The following is a 21,356-nucleotide window of genomic DNA, read 5'->3' as shown; positions in this document are numbered from 1 at the left end:
CCACCTGTGTCCCATATCCATAAGGATATTTTTTTTAAAACAACAACAACAACAACACCCTTCTATTGGAACCAAAATAACAGAGTTTTCCAAACCCAAATACAACTGCAGAGGGACAATTTTTTTTTGGGGGGGGGGAATCACAATTAACCCTTTCCTCCCCAGATATGACCAACCACCCCCCCAAAAAAATCACCACTCTCCTGCTACAATTAGGCTTGGAAAAAGTCCTATACAGTTGTACCTCGGAAGTCGAACAGAATCCGTTCTGGAAGTCCGTTGGACTTCCAAAATGCTTGCAAACCAAGGCGCGGCTTCTGACTGGATGCAGGAAGATCCTGCAGCCAATCGGAAGCCGCAGAGGACGTTCGGGTTTCAAAGAACATTTACAAACCAGAGAATTCACTTCCGGGTTTGCGGCATTCGGGAGCCAAAACGTTTGAGTCGCAAGGCGTTCATCAACCAAGGTAAGACTCTATTGGTTCCAGTAGAAGGTCCCCCCCGCAAAGTCTAACTGTTGCAGTGTGTGTGTGTGTGTGTGTGGTCATAGTTCAGCTGCCTCCTCACCCGTACTCTTCAGGAAGATCAACCGCTTCCTCTCATTAAACTGGGGGGGGGGGCAAAAACAGTTTTTCCAAGCCTTATGGCTTAGGTGAGTGCGCATATTGTAGTGTGTATAGGCCCATGGGCCCAATAGTCATACACAAACTATTAGTGCTTCTTAGAATGCTTTGCATCCCACTTCAGGGGTTTGGTTTTTTTGTTTTGGTTTTTTTGCAGAAGTGTGGTCTATTAAATGTTTCAACAAAGCAAAAGACTGCAAGCAAAGTTCAGAAAATTATCAGCCGGCACTGTATCTGGAAAGACTTCTGCGTTCTCAAACAATCCCCTTTGCTAGTCCTGAATGCAAGTTAAACCAGATTATCCACATTGTCAAAAGGAGCAGCAACATACAAGAGAAATCTTGGAAAACCTGCTCTTTGTAGAGGTTCACGTGTATATACCTTGGGGTCCAAAATCTGTAATTCCTCAGGGCTGTTGACACTACTATTCCCTTGCTAATCAATCCGACATGAAAGCCTACTGCCTACTTATGAAACACACACAGATATGCAGAGAATCTGGTGGCACACGGTTACCGCAATGTGCCTTGTAGATTTGCGCCTGGACTCTATGCTACCCTTTTCTGGGTACATGGGTCCCATGGCTTTCATCCTGATCCTAAACCCTGTTCGGTTCAAGGGCCATAATTTCAACACACAGCTATCCAAGATCTTCTTAAAGACCTTCAGCAATGAAGAGCCCATCACCCCATCCAGACAACTGGTTCATTTCCAAATTGCCATGAAGATGTTCCTCCCAGCTTGCAACTAAAATCCACCGTCCTGTAATGTAAGCCCATTGGATCTAGTCCAGACCTATGGCGTAGCAGACAGCAACTCGTTGCCTTGTTCTGTATGACCCCCCCCCCTTCCAGTATTTGAGGAGTGCAAACAACCTGAAAATAGTGTTTTGGAAGACAAAAGAAGCAATAAGAGATAAATCTATGCTTTATAGTTGAATACAGTGGTGCCTCGCAAGACGAAAAGAATCCGTTCCGCGAGTCTCTTCGTCTTGCGGTTTTTTCGTCTTGCGAAGCAAGCCCATTGACAGCTTAGCGGACTAGCGCTGTTAGCGGCTTAGCTGATAAGCGGCTTAGCGGCTTAGAAAAAGGGGGGGGGGAGGAAAAAAACCTGCAGGAACTCGCAAGACATTTTCGTCTTGCGAAGCAAGCCCATAGGAAATTCGTTTTGCGAAGCACCTCCAAAACAGAAAACCCTTTCGTCTAGCGGGTTTTCCGTCTTGCGAGGCATTCGTCTTGCGGGGCACCACTGTATTCAACAAATCTACAGCCTCTGCATAGAGACTCCTCATATGTCCTTCTGAAAATAGAGCATTTGATCTTACTGGGTGCAGTATTTTAAGAGGAATTCTGTTGCTGCTGCTGCAAGGAATTTTTTTTTTTAAATGAAAATAAAATATGTTTTAGGCAAAGCAGAGACCTCTATGTTTCAGAAAACATTTATTGTCAACCCCTTCTTAAAACCATTCACTCCCTCCGTTTTTAAATAGGCTACCAAAAGCTTTCTTCAAGTAAACAGCGTTCAAGTTAGCAAAGTCTGTAAAATGTAAATTGTGATCCTCAAACAAACAAATGATTAACCCCACAGAAGTCACAGAACCACAAACTTTTTTCAATGATTTGATATTACAGTGGTGCCCCGCAAGACGAATGCCTCGCAAGACAGAAAACTCGCTAGATGAAAGAGTTTTCCGTTTTGGAGGTGCTTCGCAAAACGAATTTCCTATGGGCTTGCTTAGCAAGACGAAAATGTCTTGCGAGTTCCTGCGGGTTTTTCCCCTCCCCCCCTTTTTCTAAGCCGCTAAGCCGCTTATCCGCTAAGCCGCTAAAAGCCGCTAAACCGCTAATTCGCTAAGCCGTCAATGGGCTTGCTTCGCAAGACGAAAAAACCACTAGACGAAGAGACTCGCGGAACGGATTCTTTTCGCCTTGCGAGGCACCACTGTATCTGGAACTTTGGATTAAAAAAAAAAATGCAAATCATATTCTAACGCACTCTGTGGAACAATTATTATTTTTTGGTATGTACTGAATGTTAATAATTATCCCACATGAATAGTCATATGCAAAAATATGATTTCCCTTCAAAATGAAATCTTGAGTTCAATAGGGAGCTCTAAAATTATACACACACATTTTCAATCAAGAACTTACCAGCCAAAACCCAACATCTCCAGATCATAGACACAAACAAAGGAATCTGCATTTCAGCAAAGTTCAATTTCCTTTCGCTTGGCAGGTTTAAGGAACTTCAGAGTGATTTATGTGGTGCCTGCGTGAATTCAAGCTATACATCCATATAAACCGCCAAAGATTATCGGATGTTGACAGAAATGTGTTTGTGAAATTTTAAAGCACAACTATATAAAAGAATGCACTATTCAAACCTTCATGCAATAAAAAATGAGTATTATTGTATTCCCATCCGTGTTCCAGTTTTAGCTTAATATGACTTACCAATTTAACATCAACATTTGTTGCGTTAGCATCCAAAGAATTCTCTAATAGTTCTTTAACCACACTGACAACAGACGTTATCACCTGCGAACTCGAAACCAGCCGGATAGTTTCTGCTGCCAATTGCTTCATTTCCAGGCTTTCAGGATCAAATCTGAGTGGGGAAATATAAATAGCACAATTTTATGAACGTAGTTTTTTTTTTGTTTTTTTTTTAAAAAAAATATTGCTCATTTCCAACACAGAAGTGACTGGAGTAAAATATAAAATAAGACAGAAGCATGAAAGGATGTTAAATTGCAGGTGTCGTTCAACTGAACTCAGTACCTGTTGCATACTGCATGTATAATCAGAGCCTACTTCAGTAAATATCAATTTGTTAGTGGAAAAAATCTAGGCCATCCCTTTCAAATATAGACAGCTGTGTTCTTGTAACGCTTGGTGTATCTTCAGGGACCAATTTCAGGTTTTGATGGAAGTGGGCCGATGGGGAGGGAAAGGTTAACAACCCAAAGACCGACTGCTGAATATTTTCAATATTGCATTGCAAAAAAAAAAAAAAAAAAAAGACATCTCTTTTGTCGTCGATAGACTAGTTCAGACATAGCTTAGCATTGTAAGAATGTGACTGTGACCCAGATTGCATGACATGCTAAGCCAACCATGGGTTAACATGAACGTGTGAGACCCTAGAGACAACTGTATTCAGTTGTAACTGGAGACACTGAGATTATGTACGGGTGTTTTTTAATGTGTAGATATATTTTCAAGAGCAGAATCACAATATAAATTTATTATTTATAGACTGTGATCTACAAAACACTGATTTCGGTATATTCAAACACAGAACCCCCCACAAAACATCCCACTGACGTCCAAGGCAGTCAATCCAAAGTAGCTAACAAAGCTCATCCGTTGAGGTGAGTGATTTAGACTGAACATGGAAGGAATGTCCCTGAAAGAATACACACTATATTCTCGTTTTGTATGAGTAGTGTGATCTTGGTTGGGTTGCTAAAAAAGAAACATGTTCCATTTCTTTTCACAGTGAGGCTATCAAGCCTTCCTGCTATACAGAAGTGGTCCAATGTTGGGCAAAGTTGGAGGGGGCTGTCTGCTGGGAGCCATTATTTGGACACTATGGAAGGACAGTATTAGAAGCAACACATTTCTGAAGAACATCTCCTGGGAACCATCAGTGGGGAGAGCAAGGCACTGTTGCTCTCAGCTCCTGCTTGCACTGGAATCTGGTTGGCTACTGGACTCGATGGGCCTCTGGCCTGATCCAGCGATGCTCTTACAATGTGTGGCCCTTGTGTCTGACTGGGTGATGTGTGCCCAATGTGCTGTGGGGTAACCTTACAGCACACCCTTGTATAGGTAAAGGTAAAGGGACCCCTGACCATTAGGTCCAGTCGTGACCAACTCTGGGGTTGCGGCGCTCATCTCGCTTTACTGGCCGAGGGAGCCGGCGTTCAGCTTCCGGGTCATGTGGCCAGCATGACTAAGCCGCTTCTGGCGACCCAGAGCAGCGCACGGAAACGCCATTTACCTTCCCACCGGAGCAGTGCCTATTTATCTACTTGCACTTTGATGTGCTATCAAACTGCTAGGTTGGCAGGAGAAGGGACTGAGCAATGGGAGCTCACCCCGTCACGGGGATTTGAACCGCCGACCTTTTGTTCGGCAAGTCCTAGGCTCTGTGGTTTAACCCACAGCGCCACCCGCATCCCACACATCCTTTGTATAGCAGGTCCCTAAACCTGGCTCTATGATGAGGACAGCGACTACTCCATCGCTTCCATGCACTTTATTATACGCCATGCCCTCTCACTGTGTGTTTGTTAAATGCAAAAACTGGACCAGCCAATGACTGAATGCAACCACACTGATTCAAAGGCGTTGCCCACGCTCCTGGTACTGGCCTGGAACAGTACAGTGGTACCTCAGGTTACATACGCTTCAGGTTACAGATTCCGCTAACCCAGAAATAGTGCTTCAGGTTAAGAACTTTGCCTCAGAATGAGAACAGAAATCGTGCTCTGGTGGCGCGGTGGCAGCGGGAGGCCCCATTAGCTAAAGGGAGAAAGGTTGTTTTCTGCTGCTCCAGAGAAGCGGACACAGAGCAATGGTTCCAAACTACAAGAAAGAAGATTCCACCTAAACATTAGGAAGAACTTCCTGACAGTAAGAGCTGTTCGACAGTGGAATTTGCTGCCAAGGAGTGTGGTGGAGTCTCCTCCTTTGGAGGTCTTTAAGCAGAGGCTTGACAACCATATGTCAGAAGTGCTCTGATGGTGTTTCCTGCTTGGCAGGGGGTTGGACTCGATGGCCCTTGTGGTCTCTTCCAACTCTATGATTCTATGATTCTAAAGTGGTGCTTCAGGTTAAGAACAGTTTCAGGTTAAGTACGGAACTCCGGAACGAATTAAGTACTTAACCTGAGGTACCACTGTACTGGCTAACCTTTGCCTCCCTCCCCAGAGGCTGCTTTTCTGGCTTTCTTTACCCAATTAGCTTAGATGGCAGAGCAGTGGTTTCCAACCAGTACGCCGTGGCACCCTGGGGTGCCTTGAATCCTGGACAAGTGTGCCACAAGCAGCACCAACCTCTATCCCTCCCTCCCTCCCTCCTTCCTTCCCTTCCTCCTCTGCCCTCTCATGTCTCTGCCTCCAGAGGCACACACAGCAGTTTGTTGGCAAATTGTGCTTTTGCGGCTGGCCAGGGGGTGCCGGTGGCCAGGAGTTAAGGTGGCCTTGGAGTAAGCAGGCGAGGGTTCCCAAGGAGAGGGGAGAGGAGACAGGGATGAGGGAACCCTCCACAAGGGAGGGTGTCCAAAAAAAGGGGTGAAGAGATGATGGCTCGTCAGGCGTGGGGTGACGTAACTGAGCTCCTGAGATTTGGAGCACCTTTTTTCAAAGGGGAGCCACAGAAAGAATCGCCATTCGAAACTCCCATTGTTCTAGGTGCGTTTTGCAACAGGGAATTTTACTAGCGCGAGCAGTTTCTGAGCTCTGGGCGCAGTACTGCGCCTAAGCTTTCAGATTAAAATCGTAGAGTGGAAGGAAAAGAGGACCTTTTTCTGCCTCCCCACTTCCAGCCACTCTCTGAAGAATATACCTTATTTTTCGCTCTATAAGGTGCACTTTTTCCCTCCTAAAAAGTAAGGGGAAATGTGTGTGCGTCTTATGCAGCGAATGCAGGCTGCGCAGCTATCCCAGAAGCCAGTTCAGCAAGAGGGATCGCTGCTTTTGCTGCGCAGCGATCCCTCTTGCTGTTCTGGCTTCTGGGATTCATAATATTTTTTTTTCTTGTTTTCCTCCTCCAAAAACTAGGTGCGTCTTATGATCTGGTGCGTCTTATAGAGCGAAAAATACAGTAGAAGAGACCCTCTTAAGAATATTAGGAGGGGGGCAGGCAGGGGAAGCATGGTTTTGTTTTGTTTTTCAGTCTCCAGATGAGGACTTAGACCATGTGAAAAATGAAGCTAAGATTTTAGCTGCAGTTCATTCATTTTCAGCTTTGCATTTTTGTTATTTTTAAAAAAAGCCACGCCTAGACATTCCGTTGTTGCGCACATAACCTAGGTATAAGGCGCCATTTAGCTTCTAGCTTTCATATCTCAGTTTCTAACACTGGAAAGAATGTAGTTGGTCAAGAGAGCTGTGGGCTCAAAAAGGTTGAAAACCTCTACGGTAGAGAACGAGCCTCTTAATCTTAGGGCTGTGGGTTCCAGCCCCACGTTGGGCAAAAGATTCCTGCATTGCAAGGGTTGAACTAGATCACCCTTGTGGTCCCTTCCTACTCTACGATCTGCAGATGATATGCATAAGAACACAAGAAGAGCCCACTGGATCAGGCAAACAGCCCATCTAGTCCAGCATTCTGTTCTCACAGTCGCCAAGCAGGTGCCTATGGAAAGTCCCAACCTAGCACCTGAGCACAATTTAACACAACCAAGAAATCCTGTTGACAGCCAAGACCCACACCATGCGATGGGCACCCCTTTCTTCCTACTTGCGCATGCTTTGTGACTGGGCTTTACTCTGGGAAGGAAAGAAGCCAAAACATCCCATAATAATAATAATAATAATTTATGATTTATACCCCACCCATCTGGCTGGGCCTCCCCAGCCACTCTGGGTGGCTTCCAACAAAATATTAAAATACAATAGTCCATCAAACATTAAAAGCTTCCCTAAAGAGGGCTGCCTTTAGATGTCTTCTAAAAGTCTGGTAGTTGTTATTCTCTTTGACATCTGGTGGGAGGGCGTTCCGCAGGGCGGGTGCCACTACCGAGAAGGCCCTCTGCCTGGTTCCCTGTAACTTGGCTTCCCGTAGCGAGGGAACCACCAGAAGGCCCTCAGCGCTGGACCTCAGTGTCTGGGCTGAATGATGGAGGTGGAGACGCTCCTTCAGGTATACTGGACCAAGGCCATTTAGGGCTTTAAAGGTCAGCATCCCACAGCGATCTGGATGTGGATGGCGTTCACTACACAATAAATTTTCCCTTTTTTGCTCTCTTTTACCTAGAAGCACATTTTTTGAAAAATGTGGAAAGGGCATTCTACCTCCCGCCCTTCAACAGAGAAATTAAAAAAGTGAAGGTGGTCGTTGCGGCGCAGCGAGTCAGTGCGCCTGTCTGTTAACCAGAAGCCAAGGTGCCAACTTGAATAAAATATGGGGGGGGCCCTCAGGTAAACCCTGCCCTGCATAATTGACCACAAGACATGGTGCATGCATACCATTTGAATGGCAATGCCCATCAAATTGGAATGGGGTGGCCCCCTCAAATATTTTAGGGGGGGCATGGGCATATTCAGGATTATGTTGCGGGATGGGCGGAACGGAGTTATCTCCAATGGTTAAGTATTTTTATTTATTTATTATTAGTTAAGCATTTTTATTTATGGACTTGCCCCTTCTGGCTACATCCATGTTGGGGGGGGGGTGCTGAAGAGGACCTCGGCTCCTAGGAGTTGACTCCTACAACCAGAAAACTGATGGCTCAAGCGACAACTGTGGGCAGGATAGGTGCGTTGCAGGGTTGGTCTAGATGACCCTGGTGGAGCCCTCCCGGATCCCTCCCAACTTTACAATTCTGTGATTCCATGTGCAATACTGTATTTGCATGCTGGTGGGTTTTTAAATGCCACTGGACTGGGAGTGTATGTGGCAAAAGTAACAGAACCTGAAGTTTCTTAGCCCCAGAAAGCTTCGAAACCCACGCTCCATATAATCTCTCTGCCGAGGCGCAACTTCTTCCTTCGCTTGCATCCGGTGCCACAATCCAGGCCTAGAGCAAAGCGCAGGAAGGTCCTCGGAGCAGGGGTGCCAACTGGAATAAAATATTGGGGACAGCAGCAAGAATTCTACTGGCAAAGTATTGGAAGATGCAAGAACTACCTACTCTGGAAGAATGGCAAACAAAGGTGATGGACTTTATGGGACTGGCCGAGATGACGGGCAGAATCCGTGACCAGGGGAAAGAGACAGTGGAAGAGGACTGGAAGAAATTTAAAATATATCTTAAAAACAATTGTAAAATTGAGGAATGTTAAGATGTCAGGGGGTAAGAGGTAAAGAATTGCAGCAGTAACTAAAAAACTAAAGGAAACTTTATGAAAGGGAATTAAGACAATGGACTTAAGGGTTGCTAAAGAATCATTAAATAAGGATGCAGGGATGGGGAGGTATGGGGAAGACAAAAGAAAGAAGAGTATGAAATGATGAATTTGAAGTTACATGGGTTTAATTGTTTTGTGTGCCTTGTCTGTTTTTTGTTTTTCTTTTGTTTGTTTTGTTGTGTTTTTACTATTTGTCTGAAAAACGAATAAAAATTAATTTAAAAAAGAAATTGGGGGGGGGGGCAGGTAAGTCCCATCCCACATGTGGTGGGACTGCAGAAAGGTCAAAGGTTTTTGGGAAAGTGTATATAATGAAATGAAGAGTATATTAAGATATAACTTTGGGGAAAAACCGGAGGCTTTTCTGTTAGGACTAGCAAGAAGTGATATAAAGAACAATGACGGTAAATTCTTCCAATATGCAACAACGGCCGCAAGGGTCCTATTGGCTCAAAATTGGAAACAACAGAACATACCGACGCTTGAGGAATGGAGAGCAAAACTACTAGAATACGCGGAGATGGACAGATTGACGGAGAAAATTAGATATTTAAAAGACCAAAGGTTCATTGAGGACTGGGGGAAATTCGTGGAATATCTGGAAAATATAAGTGAGGGTCAGATAACGCTAGTCGGGTTTAAAAAGGCTCTGTGAAAAGGTTGGAATATTGTCTAAAGAGAAAAAGAAGGAAAGAGAAAATAATGTCAATATAAGCTAGGATTTGTGTGAATTTGTTAAATAAGGGTATGGATGATTCGAGGGGAAGCTGAAGGAAGTCTCAAAGAGAGAAATCTGTGACAATAAGGTGTAAACTGCTTTATTTTTTGTTTGTTATGATTTAAAAAAACAATAAAAATTATGCAGGCAAAAAAAAAAGTCCCATCCCACATAACCGATCGCATGACGCGGTGCATGCACGCGGACTGAATTGCAATGCCTCCGATATTGCAATATTTTCTATGGGGGGGTGGGGGCGTTGGGGCGAAGGGAATTGTCTCCTATGCGAGGCCAGAGCAAGCGAGGGAAAACAAACAAACAAAAAGCCCCCCCCCCGCACCCCCAAAAAAGCAGCTCGTCATGCCGGCCCTCCGCTACCTGTTCCGGGGCGGCCACGCAAGCCGGCCGAAGAAACTCCCCCTTCTCTCCGCCTCCGGGAACGAGGCGCGCTCCGAGCCGCTCCCCACGCCGCTCGCGCACACGCGCGCGCGCACACCTCGGCCGGAGGAGCGGCGGGGGCGGGGCCGAGACGCCCCGGCCAATCAGCTGCTCCGCCTGCTCCCAGGGCAACGTTCCACGGCGGTGGCCAGAAGGGGCGGGCAGCGTTTGCAAGCGAGCCGGGGCTGGCGAGGAGCGTCCGTCGCCGAGTGCATCTCCCCTCCCGGTAAGGGCGAAGAAGGCGCGCTGTGCCGCGGGGCAGGTAGGTGCATGGATGGTTTTGTGTGTGTGTGTGTGTGTGTGTGTGTGCACGCGCCCTCGGCGCCAAGGCCGTCGTTCTGCAACTGGTGGCGGCGGCGGTGCGCGGGGCCGTGCGCTCCGTGCAAGCGCGGCTCCTCTGCGCAACAAAAGGCGGCTGCACCCTTCGGGGAACAAACAATGCAGAGGTGCTCTGCTGCTGCTGCTGCGTCTGCGTCCTATAGGCATTGCACGGAGGCCTCTTCTTGCTGCTGGTATTTAAATGCAGCAATTGCTTTAGAGGTGTGTGCCCCGTCTTTTTTAGCAAAGGCGCACCTCTCCGCTTCGAGACAAAGGATCCTCAGTAAGCTGCCGTCATGTCTCGGGCCGAGCCCGTTGCATCTGCCATGATCAGGGTGTCGGGGCTGGTGGCGATGGTGTGCTGCTGGCAAGGAGAGAGAGAAATGGATGCAGGCGTTGCCGAAACAAATGCACGGGGGGGGGGTGGTGGTTGCTGAACGCAAAAAGTGGCTTGAGCTGGGTGGGTGTGGGTGTGAAAAAGACGTGCAGTTTTGCTTGGCCCACACTGGGGTGTGAACCGGAGGAGGAGGAGGAAACGATGTTTACCTTTCCCCCATATATACTGCACCCCATAGAGAGAGACGTACAGTAGTTGTGTATCCTGTTGCAAAGCAGGAATGCACCCCGAGGCGTGCACATTTTAAGAACGTGGTGAAACAATGGCCTCTCGCCCTGGAAGCAAACTATTGGGAAAGAGTTCTTCTCCGCTTTCTTTTATAAGCGGAGGTTGTTTGCAAGCGACATGCCCGTATACTTGCCACTAAAGCCGTTTTAGAGCTTTGGGTTTAGTGGAGCTAGCACCCCAAACACCTCCAGTCCTAAAAAGTTCAACTCTCGAGAAAGGATGCAGTTTTATTGCTAGATGATCCTCGCTTGATTTACTGGGACAGTGATTAATTTTCAAGTGTGCACATTTTTTATACCGCCCTAAGTCTATGTGGTGATGTGGCTTCGGTCTTGTACTCATTCTTCTTGAGGATCTTTCTCCCACAGCTTCCTCAACCTCGACCCTCCAGATGTTTGTGGCCTACAACTCCCATGATCCTTAGCTAGCAGAACCAGTGGTCAGGGATGCTGGGAAATGTAGTCTCAAAAACATCTGGAGGGCTGAGGAAGCCTGGTCTTGAGAATAATTGTTACTCTGTGTGTGTGTGTGTGTGTGTGTGTGTGTGCAGTCAATTTACATTAAACTATATTCTCATTTGGGGACTCAGGTGGGTGAGTATGCACATATAGGAGGGACCAGAGCATAACTGAACATTGTTTTCAAGGAGGCATCCTTCACCAGTCAGGTATTACGCGTCTCCTAGTACAATAAGGAAAATGCAAAAGGGAAAATGGAGTGAACGTTCTGTTTAAAATTGACAACGCACTTGCTAGTGTCTCCTTGGCAATAAGACTTGGACCTGACACAGGCTTTCCACAAAGTCTCTATTCCCAACATAATGCAAATTATTCTCATCCTTGGTGTCAGTCGTTTCTTGAATGACAAAACTGGATCCCATTATTAAGAAGATGCAGTTGAACTCTCTTTTTCAAAAAAAAGAAGGCTGAGTTTTAGGAAATTGACGATCTTACACTCTCTCATCTTCTTACATCCAAAATATAAACAAATCTAGGGGTCCTTTACCTTTTTACCTGTTCTTAAATTGACCTTTTTGTGTGTACAGAATTCTGTGACTGATTTTACATTGTGTAAAGCGCATTGAAATAAGCATTCAGTGTGTGTTTTTAAGCCTGATGTTTAGGTAATGTTAACTACTGTTGACATTTTATGCTTAAATTCTGAGTATTTCTGAGTAGGGAATTGACTACACTTTCTATCAAACTTATTTCCCTCCCTAATTTTTTGGGGGGGAGGCTGGCTTATTTCTTCTATGGAATGTCATAAAATTGATCTGTGATTGACTAACTGCATAAAATTGCAGCAACCTCTAAAACTGACAGCTTATAAACATTCAAAAAGCTTATTTAACTTCCATCAGCCTTAACTCTTTGTTTGCAGGGGAGGTGTGTGTGTGTGTGTGTGATATATGTGGAATTTTTGTTGCTTTGAAGGCAAATGAAACTAAAGTCTGTTGAAACTAAAGTGCCTCTGAACTCGAGCACTTCTTATACTCTAAGCCACAAACATTGCTGCCAGGTAGAGATAGGTCTGCTTGTAAAAATGGAGATACTGTGCGTGTAATTTTGCAGCGCAGTTAAAAGGCAAGCCAAGAGTTGGTGATACACTGTTTTGAAATACCAGAAATACCTATGAGAAAGATACTAAAGGTGTTTTGTGCAGCAATTACTTGTTATGGTCACGTCTGTAGTCTTCCAGTGGTATATAGAATGTAACAGGTATCCCTGACAAAGCATACTTTCTTTCAACCTTTCTGCAATATTACTTTTCAGAATAAGAAAAGAAGATGAACGTCGGGGTTGCCCACAGTGAAGTTAACCCCAACACAAGAGTAATGAACAGCAGAGGAATGTGGCTCACGTACGCTCTTGGGGTTGGCTTGCTCCATATTGTCTTGCTGAGCATCCCGTTCTTCAGTGTTCCGGTTGCATGGACCTTAACCAATGTTATTCACAATTTGGTAAGTACCCTACAAAGCAACGGAGAAAGAAAGGTGATACTAAGATACCTGTTACGAGGTAGAGGCCCGGGAAGGCTCCTTTCCCAGAAAACAATTGAGACTGTTGAATAGTGTCTTGAAATTCGTCAAAATAGAAATGTCATTGGAGTCGATCCATTCCGTTCCCAAGATGATAAATAACATGTTTAATCTCATCGTCTGGGTGCAGAATGATCTATGGGGGGGGGGCTCTTAACGCACCCGAGGACATAAAACAGGAACAAAAATAAACATTAGGAATATTCAAATAAGATCGCCATTGAAAGCACTCTTGCTCATCTGAAGGAATTTAAATGACTTCATTGGACCTCTAGAGCAATAATTGCGTTCAATCCAGGGCGCTGGATTCTCCCCAGCTAAGCTGCTTGAGGGTTGTGGGTCCCCTCCTGATGGTGGTGTTACTTGCGTGTTGAGCCCCCACCCCACCCCCCAGGACAACCCCAGATAAATACACAGTTCACACAACATTTGTTTTGGTTTTTGGCATAATTTTGGCCACAACATTATTGAATTACAGTATGTGAGTGGTTGCTTAGGCATTGGTTAGTGACTATCTGTTCCCATATAGAGGTAGGAACAGAACTGACAACCGCAAGCCTGCGGAAGTCAGTAAGGGTAGACATTTTTGGGGAGAGAATAGAGCTGGGCGCCAGGCTCTCAGCTCTCCCCAAATGCTCCCAGGGGCTCTTGCTTGGCCCTAGCCCCTTGCCAGGGGTTCGGACAAGAGCAGGGCGGGCCCCTGGATTCCTTTACCAGAATACCCTTGCAGCAGCAGCATTGGAGGGGCAGGCACAGCCAACCACATCCCCTCCACCAACCAAAATTATCCAATGCCTAACCGCAACCTTACAAGTTGTGACGATTTGCCACGCGGTAGGCAAAAAACGAAATGGCCCCAGCCAATCAGCCAAATGGTGAAAATTCCTACTAGGTCCCTGCTCCAAAGCAAGCGACCCCATGACAGGCATAGCAAGGTCGGCACGAACAAACCCTAAATATAGGGAGGGTGGGCGGGTAATCGGATGTGCGCAGCGAAAAGAGAAAGCTCAACGCTGCGCGCAGGGAATAAATAGCACCCCATCAATCAAACAATTTTGCAACATTACATTTTCCCCAGCAACAATTGAAGGTTCCCTATCAAATTCATGGACATTCATACTAACCCGCCCAGCAACAAGGGATGTCATGGTTGCCCCCACCGCAACACGTGCTCTCTCAAATTAGTGTGGGCCACTTCCCTACTGGCCTGCGTGTGCTTCTCCCTTTGAAAACGGCCCGGGGGGCTTCTGGGGTCCTCTTGCATTTCTTAAAGGAGCAGGCACTTACCCACTGCAAGAAAAGAAGCCTGCTCTCCAACTAGCTCCTCCACAGAGGAATGGGAGAGTTCTGCAGAGGTCTCTGTGAAGATAATGAGGCTCTGGGTTAAAAATTTCCAATTCTTTGTGGAAAGGACATCAGTTAGACAGAGACAGCAAGCAGAAACCACTTAACACCGGTCTTGAAAGACCTACACTGACTCCCAGTACGTTTCCGAGCACAATTCAAAGTGTTGGTGCTGACCTTTAAAGCCCTAAACGGCCTTGGCCCAGTATACCTGAAGGAGCGTCTCCACCTTCATCCTTCTGCCCGGACACTGAGGTCCAGCGCTGAGGGCCTTCTGGCGGTTCCCTCACTGCGAGAAGCCATGTTATAGGGAACCAGGCAGAGGGCCTTCTCGGTAGTGGCACCCGCCCTGCGGAACGCCCTCCCACCAGATGTCAAAGAGAATAACAACTACCAGACTTTTAGAAGACATCTGAAGGCAGCCCTGTTTAGGGAAGCTTTTAATGTTTGACGGACTATTGTATTTTAATATTTTGTTGGAAGCCACCCAGAGTGGCTAGGGAAACCCAGCCAGATGGGCGGGGTATAAATAATAATTTGATGTTGTTGTTGCATGCTCCTTCTTGACTGTCCAGCGCTAACTTCACAAAGATGGGGTTAGGTTGCAAGCCATACATTACTGAAGCAACCACCTTCATCTAGATGAGCTTTGATCCTTGTGTGCAACTGCAGAGTTTAATTTTGCAAACGCTTTGCAATTGTTTGGCACAACAGGTTAAGCATGCTGTAAAATCTTAATGAGAAATGCTATGACTGCCATATTCCCCTGGATAAACAAAGTACCACCTCAGGGCCTAGGCCTCTGGGGTCATTAGAAAGGACTGAGAGACTTAGCTGATGCAGGCAAATCTCTGAATAATGTTATGCAGGGAGGCATTTGGTTGATTAAAGCAAGCCAAAGTGGCTTCTTATTTTGTTTACCTTAAATGTCACATTTAAAGAGTCAAATTTATAAATTCTGACACAAGAGGCATCTTGGGGAATATTACTAAGTGCCGTACCTATAAAACATCTCAGCTGTGATGAATTACTCCTGGCCAGTATTAATGCTGCCTTTAGAATTAAGTGTCGATTGTGACTAGCAGATAACTTGCTCAATTTCAGGCACTATGAATGGAGAACTGTGAGATGTTAGACTTCAAATAATTTGCACATTATCTGCTATTAATTAACCTGTAGGTTATAGGGAAAGGAAATAATTTTAAGTGAGCTGCTTTTACTGTACTGGAGTAACACACAAAGCTCCAGAAACACACTGGCCATTATTTTAAAAATTATTGCTTTCTAGTACCAGCTTATAGACTACCTTTTCTTTTGCTCTTCTCTGAGGAAAAAAACCTCCAGGGCTGCTCCTAAAAGCACCTGGAGCATTAAAATAGTCTTCCTGTACTTTTTGATGTTGAAAAGGGAACAAATGATATATGAAGAAAGGGAGTTCATGTGGGGAGACCACAACAGCAAAGTCATATTTCGGGCCCTGCCTTCAATTTGCACCTTCAATTTGTGGTTGAGGGGGAAAAGGTGATTTAGAGTGAAGATTCAGGAGCCACCTTGTCCTGCCATGCCCTTTAGGTATCACAGACTTGATTATTTTATTTATTGAAAACATTTATATGCTGCTTAACGTTTCAGAAATTTCCCAACTGGGTGCAGCCTGGGAATTGACCCTGTTTTGCACACAACCAGTGCAAAAAGCGAAGGGAGAACCTTACAAAACCATTTTGACTTTGAAACCCCTGGAAAATGGGCGGTTGGAATGCTATGTTCTCCTTCAATTGAAGGGAGTGCAATGTTGAGGACACTCAACACCCTTGACACCTAAAGAGACATACTTGAGAAATAAACGACTTGTTGCTTGAGAGCTCCTATTGTGAAACTCACCGGTGCATCACTATCCCTACCTCAAATTGCCTTTAAATCAGCTTATTTGGGTCGCACCCCCAGTTGCGAATTTCTCCAACATTGGTGTGACTTTCAGCTCAATCCTGGGCAGTTCTATTCAGAAACAAGGCCTGGGATTTACCGTATTTTTCGCTCTATAAGACGCACCAGACCACAAGACGCACCTAGTTTTTGGAGGAGGAAAACAAGAAAAAAATATTCTGAATCTCGGAAGCCAGAACAGCAAGAGGGATCGCTGCACAGTGAAAGCAGCAATCCCTCTTGCTGTTCTGACTTCTGGGATAGCTGCGCAGCCTGCATTCGCTCCATAAGACGCACACACATTTCCCCTTACTTTTTAGGAGGGAAAAAGTGAGTCTTATACAGCAAAAAATACGGTACTTAACATTGCTGCCTTCCAACGTTAGTGTAGGTGCCCCCCCCCCCTCTGTGCAGATCAGCTGAAGAGAAGGGATCATCACATGTTCAGTCTGATGGGCAGGGAAGTAGCAATCTGGATCCCCCTTAAAGCCCTAAATAGAGTAGAGAACTTAAAACTCTCCCCTTCGCCTCATCCAGTCTTATGTGTACTTTAATCCCCCTCCCTTTTTTTTGTTGTTGCTCAAAATCAGAGGAGTCTTGCAGGGCCAAAAATTTTGCTTTGGCTGAAGTTAGCCAGCCCCACTCATAGGGTTTTAAGAAAGACCACACAGTCCGTTTCTTTATCAACTATTCAACTTTTCCAAAATAATAAGCTAAGGGGTGTGTCACATAGAGGCCAGCCGCTGAGGACAATTGCCATTTGTCTTGGCATTTCTGCGTAGTCATTTGTTGAGCATGGGTACATATGCAAACACAGAACAAATTCCTCTTTTCGTTCAATAGCAGTACTTAATGTGGCATGATTATTTCTCGCAGAGATTCTGTGTGGTTTTCTAATAATGCCTTCTTTTATTTTATTTTATTTCCACAGGGAATGTATGTATTTTTGCATGCTGTAAAGGGGACACCATTTGAAACACCTGACCAAGGTAAAGCGAGACTGCTGACGCACTGGGAGCAGCTGGACTACGGTGTGCAGTTTACATCCTCCCGGAAATTCTTCACAATCTCTCCAATTATTTTGTAGGTTTCTTTGTTTTTTTTCAAGTTCAACTATGGCAGTGTTTGTAGTCTGGAAATTGTGAAACAGTAATATTTGGTGCGAAAAATCAGTTATTGCATAGGGTAACAACGTGTGAAATCTGCAAAAAAATAATATTGGGGTCACATATGTTTTACACAATCCTTTACTTGTCTACTCAGAAGTAAGTCCCACTGAGTTCAGTAATTCCTCCAACAAAAGAACTCATTTTTTTCTGTTTAGCTGCTTAGAAACATACTCTTATTGCTGTTCCTGCCCTCAGGATACACACACCTACTGTAGTGAAGACTCTCTTAATTGTTTTTTCCTCTTCTTGGATCTTTCGTTTCCACCAACTAATGCAGTATCCATAGTATTCTAAGCCAGAGTCAAACTTTGAGCAACCTTATTACAACGGTTCGTAATGCTCACAAGTATTAAGCATGGCCTGTGGGCACTCTGTTGATCATCTGTTTTCTGAAACAAGCAAGGTAGCAACCTAGATTGTGAAACATGAACTATACAGAGGAATGCATTTGCCCATTGGCAGCTCAGTAGGTATTGCAAATAACGTTATGCAACAACCTGAAATATCTCAAGGAGACTGCTGGCATTCAGCTACAGTATATAAACCGTTTATACCGTAGTATAAACATGGCAATTTGTTGTAGATAAGTCACTGTCTGTCTGCATCCCCACTCCCTTAGCTTCTTACTCGTTGTAATGATTTATGAGATATTGTATATGATGGTTTGAGTGCTTTGGGAAAGTGCTTTTGTGAATGGATTCAAATTGTCTTGCAAGCCACATACCAGAAAGTCTAACCCAGCGGTCAGCAACCTTTTTCAGCCATGGGCTAGTCCACCGTCCCTCAGACCATGTGGTGGGCCGGACTATATTTTGAAAATAAAAATAAAAATGAATGAATTCCTATGCCACACAAAGAACCCAGAGATGCATTTTTAATAAAAGGACACATTCTACTCATGTAAAAACACGCTGATTCCCAGACTGTCCAAGGGCCAGATTTAGAAGGCGATCAGGCCGCATCCAGCCCCTGAGCCTTAGGTTGCCAAAGGTAAAGGGACCCTTGACCATTAGGTCCAGTCGTGACCAACTCTGGGGTTGCGGCGCTCATCTCGCTTTATTGGCCATGGGAGCCAGCGTACAGCTTTTGGGTCATGTGGCCAGGAGTACTAAGCCGCTTCTGGTGAACCATAGCAGTGCACGGAAACGCCGTTTACCTTCCCGCCAGAGTGGTACCTATTTTATCTATTTGCACTTTGACGTGCTTTCGAACTGCTAGATTGGCAGGGGCAGGGACCAAGCAACGGGAGCTCACCCCATTGCGGGATTCGAACCTTCGACCTTCTGATCGGCAAGTCCTAGGCTCTGTGGCTTAACCCACAGCGCCACCTGCGTCCTACACCTGGTCTAACCTCTTAAAAGTTCCTGTGACTTCTGCAGTTGGAAATATTTTGTAATAAATGCATATTCTTTGCTGAGATTTTCCCCTTGAACCAATTGTCAGTTCTGAAGTGGTAACTTTATGCATGTCCTTCATTACAAAGAAATTTCTTTCCTTCTGCCCTGTATTCACTCCCCCTTTGTTTTTCTGCAGGTATTTCCTGGCAAGCTTCTACACAAAATATGATCCGGCACATTTCATCCTAAACACGGCTTCTCTCTTAAGCGTACTTATTCCGAAGTTGCCACAGCTACACGGAGTCAGAATCTTTGGGATCAACAAGTATTAAGCAGGAGAAACGAAACTAAGAGCAATCTGACCAAAACGTGGCATTGGCTGCTTGTTTCCCTTGGCGGAAGGAACAGTTTGCAGTGCCACTTATCTAACAATCTACAACAAGACTTTCTACTCCCAAGATGTGTGCTATTCTTTCAAAGCTATGCGGGAGAGGAATAAGACTTTCTCAAGACGTATCAAACTTAAGTGGTATATCTTTGGAGGAAAGGCTTTGCATAAGGAGCTAGGCAGGCCTAGTTCTATTATGTTAGGTGCACTGGCAGGATATATGCCAAGCTAGCATAAATGAGTCTCAAAAGGAGAATGAGTAATTTGATTGAAGCATAGGCATAATGTTTCACAAGCTTAAGACAGCTGCGGTAACGCAAAGTGCATTAGGAAAAGAAGGGGAATTGCCCAAGTTCTCCATTGTAAGAGATGAGTATGGTTTAAATGCTGTAAAGTAGCCAGTTAATGCTTTTTGGGTGTTTTTAATGTTATTATTTTACATCCAGGATTTTATCTCCAGCTGCAGGAGTTGCCAGGTTAATATTATACTAGCAAGTGCTGTGACTCCATTGTAATGGATTTCATGCCTTATCGGTTCAGGGGGCTGAGGTCAAATTTAAAGTCTTTGTTTCATACCAATTTAAATCAATCAATAATGTTTTCCAGACAAAGCTGATCATTCTAAAACGTCCAGAGTATCTAAACTTACAAAATGATCTGTAGAACTGGGTTCTTTTCCGCCTTGGCTGACCTTAGTGGCTGGGTTCATTAAGACCGCGATATTTCGCCTTCAGTGCAAACCGCTAAATAATTTTTCACTTCCAGAGATGGCTCGCAAAAATGAGAGCCCTGTTTCAGCTAGTAGAAACGCTGTCTCCAGTAGAATATCTGGCCTTGTACAGGCAACAACCATTTTGCACGGGGGTTGTGGACCTGACCCCAGTGTGCATCGGCTGAGTTCGCATAAGCCCGCTTTGCTCTGTTGTGCCCGCGCCCCCTTTTCCAGATACTTCCTTGTCACACGTGTGCAGTCACACACATATTGGACACGTGCAAAACATTCATTGCCTGTACTCGGCTGGAAATTGCCACGCAGTGGGAAACACACGACACCATAATGTGTTGCCTCCAGATTTCCGCATCCACCCCGTTGTGCTTTACGCAAGTTGTGAAAATTAAGGGTGGACTGCAGGCTTGATTAGAACTGTGTAGATTGGGGAATTTTTTGCCTTAAGAGCTTAAGGTCTTTGTTTCAGTGTTTGGTACTACCACACCCTGTATCAGCATATGCACAAACAACCTGATGTGGCAAATACCTCTTGGATAAATCATTTTGTGCAACCCAAGGAAGAGGCATGTGTTTCCCCCTGTTGAATGGGGAATGGCTGTGACTTGGTAGCAAAGAAAAGCACCTTGCTTCAATTAAGACTGCCTCATTACCCACAGAGACGTGTGAATTCAAGCTAGTAGTGATTATGCACTAATGGGCTACTTTCAATAAACTATACTTTCCTTGGACTCTGGAAATGTCTGTTAAAATATCAATGTTTTATATTAATAAAGTGAATGACTTTGAAACTGATCGTATCAACACAGTGCATTGTTAAGTACAGTTCACTGTACCAAAATAAGAAGAGGCAAGCATAACGAATTGTAAATAGAATTATAGTTGTAATGTAGGGCTAGTGTTTGAAACACTACGTACTAAAAATGTATGAAGAATTGAGTAAGAAGCATTTTCAACAACTATCTAAGACATTGATGTGTTAAGGGTTTTCTGTCTGCCTTTTGACATTTCCCCTCAAATCTGATTTCTGTGATTTATTCAGATTAAAGAAAAAATGCCCTAAGAAGTCTTTCATTTGTTTTAAAAATGAATTAATCAATGCACCATTTTGCTTACCTTCCATAAGGTAACATGTCAGGTTAAGGCTTGCTTACGCAATGTGAGATGCCTGATCTTGTGTGAAAATTGTTACGTTAGATGGCCTATGATGTGGCAAGAAAGATACGGATCACTATTAGCATCCATCTGCCTCAGGAGACAATGGAGGAGTGCGCCTTTGGGGTTGAAGTCAAACTGTTGGAAGGTTACGGTGCCTGCTGTGGCAGTAGAGACTGATAGGGGAGAGATAGGTTTCGTTGCAGCTAGGGCAGATGAAAGCGTCTGGTTGTGCTGCTGCAGATATACCATGGTGACCCTTCTATCTGCATTCCTCCTAGCGGTCATTCCCCCCTCTGGTTACTGCTATTCATGCACAAGCTTTCTGACAGTCTTCAGGCACTACAGTTCCTATGTTCCCATTTATTTCTGCCAGGCATGTGTAGCTTATTTACATAGTAAATTTTCCCGAGAAGGATACAGATGACTTAACTCCTTTTTTTAGGGTGCTGTGGGTTAAACCACAGAGC

The 21,356-nt window shown here is 44.9% G+C and overlaps 2 protein-coding genes across 2 annotated transcripts in view; one reads left to right on the top strand and one right to left on the bottom strand.

Moving 5' to 3' along the window:
* PMS1 (PMS1 homolog 1, mismatch repair system component) overlaps positions 1-9,912 on the bottom strand; it is a 61,580-nt gene extending 51,668 nt beyond the window's left edge. The window contains exons 1-2 of the mRNA XM_079977323.1: positions 9,803-9,912; positions 3,080-3,233 (exon numbers count right to left, since the gene is read on the bottom strand). Of these exons, the coding sequence (XP_079833449.1) occupies positions 3,080-3,211 (132 nt within the window). The 5' untranslated portion in view covers positions 3,212-3,233; positions 9,803-9,912. The remainder of the gene's footprint in view (positions 1-3,079; positions 3,234-9,802) is intronic.
* A 90-nt stretch (positions 9,913-10,002) lies between these two features.
* On the top strand, positions 10,003-20,797 carry ORMDL1 (ORMDL sphingolipid biosynthesis regulator 1). Its single transcript, XM_079983556.1, has 4 exons — positions 10,003-10,124; positions 12,578-12,765; positions 17,042-17,193; positions 18,813-20,797. The coding sequence occupies exons 2-4, from the start codon at positions 12,592-12,594 to the stop codon at positions 18,946-18,948; spliced, it is 462 nt and encodes a 153-aa protein (XP_079839682.1). The 5' UTR covers positions 10,003-10,124; positions 12,578-12,591; the 3' UTR covers positions 18,949-20,797.
* The last annotated feature ends 559 nt before the right edge of the window (positions 20,798-21,356 follow it).

This window comes from Podarcis cretensis (assembly GCF_951804945.1).
Source record: "Podarcis cretensis genome assembly, chromosome: 1".
Lineage (NCBI taxonomy): Eukaryota > Metazoa > Chordata > Lepidosauria > Squamata > Lacertidae > Podarcis > Podarcis cretensis.
The sequence above is the reverse complement of the archived record's forward strand: the minus strand, read 5'-3'. Positions and strand labels throughout refer to the sequence as shown.